The sequence below is a fragment of the Cucurbita maxima genome, unplaced genomic scaffold (genome assembly GCF_002738345.1).
Source record: "Cucurbita maxima cultivar Rimu unplaced genomic scaffold, Cmax_1.0 Cma_Scf00149, whole genome shotgun sequence".
In the NCBI taxonomy this organism is placed as follows: Eukaryota; Viridiplantae; Streptophyta; class Magnoliopsida; order Cucurbitales; family Cucurbitaceae; genus Cucurbita; species Cucurbita maxima.
Genome location: NW_019272165.1, coordinates 74,109 through 83,697, shown reverse-complemented (window position 1 = coordinate 83,697; position 9,589 = coordinate 74,109). Strand labels below are relative to the sequence as shown.

Sequence of the window (9,589 nt, the reverse complement as noted above, 5' to 3'; positions counted from 1 at the left end):
GAATATAATGTAAGCTCCTAGCTCCTCGTGATCGTTCTACACTTCCATTGGCGGTCGGTTGCTATTGGTTCATTCGTCACTTTCGTTAGTATTTCACAAATCTAATTAATTCCCAACTTGAATTTGTGAAATACTAACTTAAAATGTTCTATTTTACCTTAAATAGGGCCGAAACTAAGTCCGGGATGGTCGGAACGGTGACAAACGGGCTGGAAATAGGTTTCCCAAGCTGAATAAGCCGTCGGAGCCGAGAAACCGCCACCGAGCCGATTGAGCCGCCGGAGCCTAGGGGAGCCGCGCTGCAGACGTGCCACGTGGCACAATTAGAGAGCGACGTGTGTGCAGGGGTCTCGGGTCGAGGCGCGGGTTTTCAGATTGCTCACGGGTTTTGGGTCATACGCGGGTGACTGGCCATTTGCGGGTGATGGGTTGTTCGCGGGTGATGGGCCGTTCGTGGGTGACAGGCCATTCGTAGGTGTTGGGTCGTTCGTAGGTGACAGGTCGTTCGCAGGTGAAGGAAAAATGTAGGCGAGCTGGGCTTATGAGCTTTGGGCTGATTTGAGGGGACTAGGTTCGGTTTGGGTTACGGGATCCAAGCCTCGGGCCGAACTTTGTCCTCTTTGCTCGATTGCCTGCACATTTTTTCGGCGACCTTTCTCTCTCCTCGATAACGTTGTCTCGACGTCCTTTTCTCCTCCTTTTTTCTCTGTGCCCGTGTCTCTTCTTCACTCTAACCCCATTTTCGGTACAGATTTCGTTTGTAAGGGCCTCACACTCCCAGATCTAGAGAAGTTCGAAAGTCCGACGTTCCGTCTTCCTTTTCGATGGTGTTCAACATAAATGATTCATCTAAATCTACTCATGATGGGTGTAAAAGGTTATGGGATTACTTTTGTGAGGTAAAGTGGAGGTTTTGACGTTGATCTCGTATGGTTCGGCTTTGCCGGAGTTTCGTCGGAGTTTTCTGTTCCTTCTCGTTTTTTTTCACTGTTTTCGTTCTTTGCAGGTCGTTTCGGGGTGGTTGAAGGTCGGGGTCGAGTTCTATGGTATCCCAGCCTTCGACTTCCCTTTGTGGGTTGTGTGCGAGCGAAAATTTTGGCTCAGTTTTTGGCTCTGCCGACGACCCCCTTTTTTTTCGATTCCGTTACAGACTCAACTCGACAACGCGCCTCTCCACGACCAGGTATTCAGTCTAACCCTCTTTAGTAGGTTATGATATGATGTAAAGCGTGTGAATATTATATTTGCCTTGGGTTACGTGGTAACTATAATTATGCCTATGCTACATGCAAGTTATTGTGAGGAGGCCGAGAGAGGTCATTTTATAGCTTACTAGCCTTAGGAAGATAGAGAGGTGACGCCGCAAAGTGCGAGACGTCCAAAGATGTACATGAGACTTTCTAAGGTCTAGTGATAAGAATCACGGTGTTCCAAATGAGCCTATTGCCAAGAAGATTCAAAAAAATATGTCAACAACACCTACGCACAAAAAAACTCAATTGATTTCAAACCTATCGCATTAGCCACTCAAGCACATCAACATTTGTTTAAAAAATCTATGTTTAATTTCATAAATTATGTAAAAGTCAAATGGTCAATTTGACTTATTCTTTTGTGGAGATTAAAGAGAATCGGGAATAAATCCCATCCACAAACGTCTCGAATAAATCCCGTCCACAAACGTCTTTTGTCGGGAGACTATAAATACCCACAATATGTTATGTAAAATTCAAATTCGTGGATGAAAGTAATTCAGATCTCAAATTAAGACGTTTCCCTTAGAAATCCGAGCATCATATTTGCCATTTCTAAGTTTCAAGCAATTCTTGTGGTTGAATTGCACCCGAGCCATTCAATCAAGCCTTGATCAAGTTAGATTGTGGAGTGACTCAATTTAGAACAAGGTTCCAAATCTTGCTTCTAGATATTCGATTGTAAGAGGTAATCTAATTCTAGCCTTATCTCTTGGTTGATCCAAATTTTGTATAAAGAGGTGTTAATTACTTTGATTCAAGGATTCTGGCTAAAACCAAAGATTGGATCGTTGGGCTGAGGATTAGGGTTGCCTTATCAATTTGGTATCAGAGCGTAGATTGCATCTTTGTGGCTGACTCTAGAATTGATTTTATCTTTAATTTTCACTGTTATTTATCGTTTCTTTAAAGCTGTTATTTATTTTCTTACTGTCATTTCCATCGTTCTTCATTATCTTTCTATTTTGTTCTTAGCATCCTCTTAAAGATCCTATTTAGATCTTGAAAAAAAAAATCCTTATCATATTTCTCTTAATAAATCCTTATTATTAGATCATTTGCACATTTATTTGAAGATCAAATAAATTTCAATTCTCATTTTTCCCTAAAGCATATAAATCTGGAATTGTTGTGTTCGATCTTCACGACCATTCTCTTTGAAATTCTTTTTTTCAGTGTGCAATTATATTGAAAAATATCTTTGTCGCTTATTTGTTTATTCACTTGTTTTATTTTGTTGTTATTTCATAATTAACTTATCTTGATTGCCTTGAATAGCTTGCTACTATCATAATTGTTTTACCCATATATTAGCCTACCTTGATCACACTTTCCCAAACAACCTACCTTTGTGTGTATAAACAAGAGTGCCCCTAAGTGTAAAATCAGTGAGTTGAGTGTCTGAGGTCCTAAACATATTTTACTACTGTGTGTACAATCATGAACCAAGACGAGGAAAATGGAGGGGAGATCAATGATCTAGTTGAAGAAGTCCAGAAGAATGAGGAGGAATTGGAAGATTGGATTCATTTGGCACTTATTACAAGAAGACTTGTTAAAACTCAAGTTACGGATGTTGATGATCAAAGAGACAACTTGTTCCACACGCGGTGTTTAGTCAAGGGGACTGCTTGTAGTCTTGTCATTGATAGTGGAAGTTGCACCAATGTTGTAAGTACCATGTTGATCAAAAGGTTGCAAATTCCGACCCAAGATCATCCTAAATCTTACAAGCTCCAATGACTCAATGATAGTGGAACAATGAAGGTAGTTTCTCAAGCTTTAATATCTTTTACTTTGGAAAAATATAAAGATGAAGTTCTTTGTGATGGCAATTTGATAGGAGGGTTATGTATGATAGCTATTTGAATAGGTATTCTTTTGTAAAAGATGGTAGAAAAACCATTCTTGTACCTTTGAGTTTTGCAAATGTATTTGCTGATCAATTAAAGTTGGAGAAAAGAAAGAAAGAGTGTGAGGAAAAAGAGTTAGAAAAACAAGAGTTGAGTGAAAAAATAGAGAAAAATCTAAGAAAAAAAAAAGAATAATGAAAAAAGAGATGAAATTGAAGAAAAAAGAAAGAGAGAGTTATTTGGCTACGGTTGTAGAGGTGAGAAGGTTTTCACAAAAATCGATTTTTGTACTTGTGTACAATGGAGGATTTTTGGTCTCTAACTATAACAACATGGTTTTGCCGGGTATTTTTCAATCTCTTTTCCAGGAATTTGAAGAAATGTTTCAAGATAAAGAAATACCTCTCATTGGAGGTACTGAACATAAAATAGATTTCATTCCAAGGACTGTTATTCCTTATAAGCCAGTTTATCGAGTCAATTCAACCGAGACAAAAGAAATTTGAAGGCAAGTGGAGGAGCTCATGGAGAAGGGCTATGTACGGGAAAGTTTGAGACCATGTTCTATACGAGACTTATTGGTGCCAAAGAAAGATGAAACTTGGTGCATATGCATGGATAATAGAGTCATCAACAAAATCATGGTAAAGTATCGACATCCTATTCCTAGGTTAGATGATTTGCTTGTTTATTGCATGATTCGTGTCTAGATATAAAAATTATCTTGAAATCTGGATATCATCAAATTAGAATGCACGTAGAAGATGAATGGAAAACAACTTTCAATATTAAGTTTGGATTGTATGAATGGCTTGTTATGCCTTTTAGGTTAACTAATGCTCCTAGTACACCCATGCGCTTAATATATAATGTTTTGAGAAAATATATGAGAAAACATGTTGTTTATATTGATGATATTATAATTTATTTGAAGATTTTGCTTGATCATGTGGAACATGTTAAACTAGTTTTGATTACACATAGAAAAGAGAAATTTAATTTTAATAAGGGTAGTTTTTGCATAGAAAAAGTTAACTCTATTGGCTTCATAGTTGGTAAAAGTAGAGTAGCTTTAGATAGAGACAAAGTTAAATTCATTATGGATTTGCCAATACCAAAAAGTGCACGTAAATTTTGGAGTTTTCACGAGTTTGCTAACCTCTATAAGAGATTTATAAATGATTTTAGAACCATAACTGAACTATTGAATGACTTAGTGAAAAAGAATATTGTTTTTAAATGGGGAGAAATGCAAGAGAATGCATCAAATTTTCTTAAGAAGAAATTAAGCAAACCATCATTTGTTTTGGCTAGCTTTGATAAAATTATAGAAATTGAATGTGATGCATGTGGTTTGGGCATAAGTGTTGTTTTAATTCAAGATGGAAAGTACTTAATATATTTTAGTAAAAAACTAAATGAGCCAGCATTAAAATATGCTACCTATGATAAAGAATTATTTGCTTTAGTTCATATATTGCATGTGTGGCAACCCTACTTATGGCCTAGAGAATTGGTGATCCATTTTGATCATGAAAGCTTAAAGTATGTGAAGGGTCAAAGCAAACTGAATCATAGACATGCAAAGTGGGTGGAATTTATTGAAACATTTTTGTATGTCATCAAATATAAGCAAGGTAATATGGTAGCTGATGTGTTATCTAAAAGGTACGATCTCTTTACTTCTCTTAGTGCAAAAATTCTTGAACTTGAGCATATTACTTAATTATATAGAGATGACCAAGATTTCAAAAATATTTATGTATCTTGTCTTGCAAAAAAAAGCTATGGATGGTTATTATTTGTTTCATAAATTTTTTATGCTTTGTATTCCTAAATGCTCTATAAAAGATTTGCTTTGGAGAGAAGCACATGGTCGTGCCTTAATGGGACATCTCAGGATTAATAAAGTTTATAAGATGTTGCATAAACACTTTTTTTGGTCGAAGATGAAGCACGATATCCAAAAGTTTTGTAGCAAATGTTTTAAACGCAAAGAAACTAAATCTAGATCACAACCAAACGAATTTTATACTCATTTGAATGTACCTAACAAACCTTGGACTAATATATCTATACAATTTGTTCTTGGTTGACTGCACACTGAAAATGGTAAAGATTGTATTTTTGTTGTGGCAGATATGTCATTTTTTTTTCTGATTCGAGGACAAATCCGATTCAAAAAAATATGTCAACAACAGAATTTGAACATATGCGCAAATAGCTCAATTAATTTCAAACCTATCGCATTTGAATGTACCTAACAAGCCTTGATCAAGTTAGATTGTGGAGTGACTCAATTTAGAATAAGGTTCCAAATCTTGCTTCTAGATCTTCGATCGTAAGAGGTAATCTAATTCTAGCCTTATCTCTAGGTTGATCCAAATTTCATATAAGGAGGTATTAATTACTTTGATTCAAGGGTTCTTGCTAAAACAAAAGCTTGGATCGTTGGGCTGAGGATTTGGGTAACCTTATCACCTAGTACGAGGTGAAATACCTTGGACCCAGCCTCCTATGACCATAATTCTAAATGGCAAGCATGCCTCCGTGGAGAGCACGTAGTAGCCCTAGACAGTATAGAAAATGCCTTGGTACAAACCACATAAGTAGACCTAAGAAATATTGTTCATACAACCAAAGACGATCACTATAGGAATTAAACACCCCTCAAAGCAAACCACTACCTCAATTGAATTGAGTTTTGGTTAAGTTGGGAAGTTGCGAGATAAAATCCACCAATAATGAGAATGAAGCAATGGAAGTCATGACTTCAAGGTTTGGTCGGAGGCTTCACGAACTAAGTTCAAGTTTATGGACTTCCAAAAGTGTGATGTGCCCTTTATGCCACTAATGAGATATGGGGTGTAGGATATTCCTATTGATGGATCACCTAATGGATGACAAGTCGTTTTGGACCTTATGGATGACAATTCTTATTTGAAACTATAGTTCTAGAATTTTTTGAACTTATCTGTTCTCCCTCACCTTAAAATTTCTAAGGTCCTCGTAAAAAGTTTGAAAGTTCAACTTAAAAAAATAAATCGGGAATTTAATACCTTGAGTGCTATACCATATGTAATCTATGAATTGCTTTCTCTATTTTATATTTTCTACTGGAAAGTATGCATATTTTGTTGTCCATTTTATGAAAGTATTTTAAAAATCAATCAAATATTTATTATTCTTGGGCTAGTAACTATTATCTATTCGAGGAATTTTGTTATTGAAAATCTAATAAATCTCTAAAATTATCCCAAAATTAACCTTAAATTGTGTTGCATAACCGAAATTAGTTAAATCATTAAGTTTTTAACCACCATAGCATGCATTTACATAGTTTCTTGCATGTACTATAAGTATGTATATTTATTCACATGTCCAACACAAATTGGTAGTTAAGCTAAAGGTGTATTAGGAAATGATAAAGAATATTGTCGTTTTCTTTCTTTTCACGGTGGCTTTAGTGGGGGCTGAGGTTCCAAGGGTCGCGTTACCACCACCAGGACCTTCTAGATATTACATTCATGTGGTTAACGGGCTAAGCAAACTTGGGTTGCTTGTGCATTGTCAGTCTAAAGACGATGACTTGGGGTATCATCGTTTGCTTAATCATGGAGATGATTACCAATGGAACTTCAAGGTTAACTTTTGGGGAACAACCCTCTATTGGTGCAAATTGGAGACGCCACATGCATATGTCTCTTTTGAAAGCTTTTGGCCTGAAACGCAGCACTTATGGCTCCGTGATAGGTGCAAACATGGAACTGTAGGAACTTGTATTTGGACGGCCAAAGATGATGGAATTTACTTGAGAAACTTTCTTGCTAATGTTGATGAATTGATACACAAGTGGATCTATAAAAGATAGAGAAGCTTTATTATCTCCATTTGGTGGAATTATCCTTGAGGAACAAATGAAAAATAATGGGATAACACGAAAAGGTTGTTGTTGTTGTTTTTTTTTTTTTCTTTTATTATTATTTTTTTGTATGAAATGTATTTGATAATGAACGGGTATTGTTTTTCTCCAAAATTATAAAAAAAATTAAATTTGTGTATGGAAACAAGTTTTCAAAATTGTAATATCGTTTTTATATTAAAACTAAAAAAATAATGATTTCTACTAACAAATATTAGAGAAAGTTTAGAATAATAAAATCTAAAATAGGTATTAAATGCTCATGTTACTGCAAATCTTCACATCAATTTTAAAATAGGATGGTAGGCACAACCCTTGAATTTCCATATATCTTATTAAAAGTTTCCCAATATAAGTTCCACAATCTTTCTTGATGTCCGATTTTCAAGAATTTGAATTTCCGACCAAAATTAAAAATATGAAAAAGCAAACAAAAAATGAAAAGTAAAATAAAATAAAACATGAAAATTCGATAAAAATATAAATTAAAATGAAGATAAACAACACAAAAATTAAATATAAAATAATATTTAATTACAAGAGGGTGTTAAATTTTTTTATAAAGGTGAAAATTGTGTTGGGATATACAAACACCACTAGTGAGGCAAATACCTTATATCGTGTAAATTATATTATTCAGTTAATAATGCAATCACACACAATATATGACTGTGACTTATGGATTAAACCATAGCATCACCTCAGGTTTTTTTCAATTCTTGGCAGAGTTGGATGCATGGTACTTTTCTACACACGGCTCATGTACACATACATGGACCCATCAAATGAATTGTTATACGTGCCCCTTACGCCGGACTTTGTCGGGCACAACACAATACACGTCACTGGACCCTCATAAAAGAAAAAGTCTTCGTGATAACATGTCGGACATAAATATCGAAGGTATGCATCCGTACTAACATAACATAACGGGGAAGTATCCCGATACACATGACATACATACATGCACGAGGTCCCATAATTTTTATTCTTAAGATAACATTTATTTCATTTCCTTTCTCCTTCCCTCCAATCACGCATACATGGATAAACATCACATAATTCATCACATAACTTTACATGGAAAGATGTAACATTTCATACCTATCATACCATAACATATATAATCACAATATAACATATCATAAACATGTCACTTATCACTTGTCTCGTACCATAACATATTTCATATCATTTTCATATCATATCACAATGTTGTGTGTATATATATATATATATATCTGTCATTTAGGTGTCGTATCATAATCATATCGTATCGTAAACACTTCATGGTCATATCGTAACCTAATTTATCACAGCCTTAACATACTTAAACCTATCACAATGATATGGATTTCATGAACGATACTTAAACCTATCACATACTTAAAAATTAGATCATAGTTTACTATGTACAATTTTTTTTTGTATCGTCCAAATTCCCTGTGTATGTGCTTCCCGGAAACGTATAGTACTCTATTCCATTACAAAAATCGGGCGTAATCAACTCGACCCAGTACGGTATTCTTTCGAATCCGGACTACCAATAATTGCGGTAATTCACATATGGCACATATGGCTTTCTCCCATCAATCAATACTCGTTGAAGAAATGGAAATTTCCATATTTTTTTTTGATGAAAAATGTGGAAAAAAAATAAGAGAGATCCCGTTTGGAATAAAACGAAGTTATGTTATTTGTTCTCTCTTTCACAGGAAAGAAAGAGATGAATTGATGTATTTTTTTTTATTGGATTTGGATCCATCGGGACTGACGGGGCTCGAACCCGCAGCTTCCGCCTTGACAGGGCGGTGCTCTGACCAATTGAACTACAATCCCGGGGAAATAAAGTGTACAACATATGTTGTTGATTTAATTTCCTTCAAACCTTTCTATGTAGATTTTTGATTCGAATTGTCATATTTTACCAGACAGAGACGCGAGTAATAGATTGATATGCGCGGAGACATGTACTTTAGTGAGAGGAGCATGGATTAATAGTCATTTTTTCGTTATTGTCAAATTGATTGATAATCAATCTGTCAATCAATAAAAAAAGAGTTTTTTTTATTCTTTCATATCAAGCATTTCTGTCGAAGGACAAATGGGTTATATCATTTTATGGTGGATCCGCGAATTATTGGGCCGAGCTGGATTTGAACCAGCGTAGACATATTGCCAACGAATTTACAGTCCGTCCCCATTAACCGCTCGGGCATCGACCCGGGAAGAATCAATTCCAAGCTTATTGATAATCCATGATCAACTTCCTTTCGTAGTACCCTACCCCCAGGGGAAGTCGAATCCCCGCTGCCTCCTTGAAAGAGAGATGTCCTGAACCACTAGACGATGGGGGCATACTTGCCCGACTGCCATCATACTATGATCATAGTATGAATAGTTTTTTGAAATTGTCAATATAAATATAATCGACTAATATGATGCAATTCGAAGGATTTTTCTGTCTTTCATTATTCCATAGAATTTTGTGATTTGGGATTTATATTTATGAATCGTTCATTCTAATCACTATTACCCATATAATTCTATATAGAAATTCT

General features: G+C 35.3%; 2 protein-coding genes across 2 annotated transcripts; one reads left to right on the top strand and one right to left on the bottom strand.

The window, feature by feature from the left end:
• The first annotated feature begins 6,527 nt into the window (after nucleotides 1-6,527).
• On the top strand, nucleotides 6,528-6,977 carry LOC111473724 (S-protein homolog 1-like). Its single transcript, XM_023119146.1, has one exon. The coding sequence runs from the start codon at nucleotides 6,528-6,530 to the stop codon at nucleotides 6,975-6,977; it is 450 nt and encodes a 149-aa protein (XP_022974914.1).
• Nucleotides 6,978-8,782: 1,805 nt separating this feature from the next.
• On the bottom strand, nucleotides 8,783-9,583 carry LOC111473727. The gene has a single exon (XM_023119148.1). The coding sequence runs from the start codon at nucleotides 9,405-9,407 to the stop codon at nucleotides 9,312-9,314; it is 96 nt and encodes a 31-aa protein (XP_022974916.1). The 5' UTR covers nucleotides 9,408-9,583; the 3' UTR covers nucleotides 8,783-9,311.
• Between the last annotated feature and the right edge of the window lie 6 nt (nucleotides 9,584-9,589).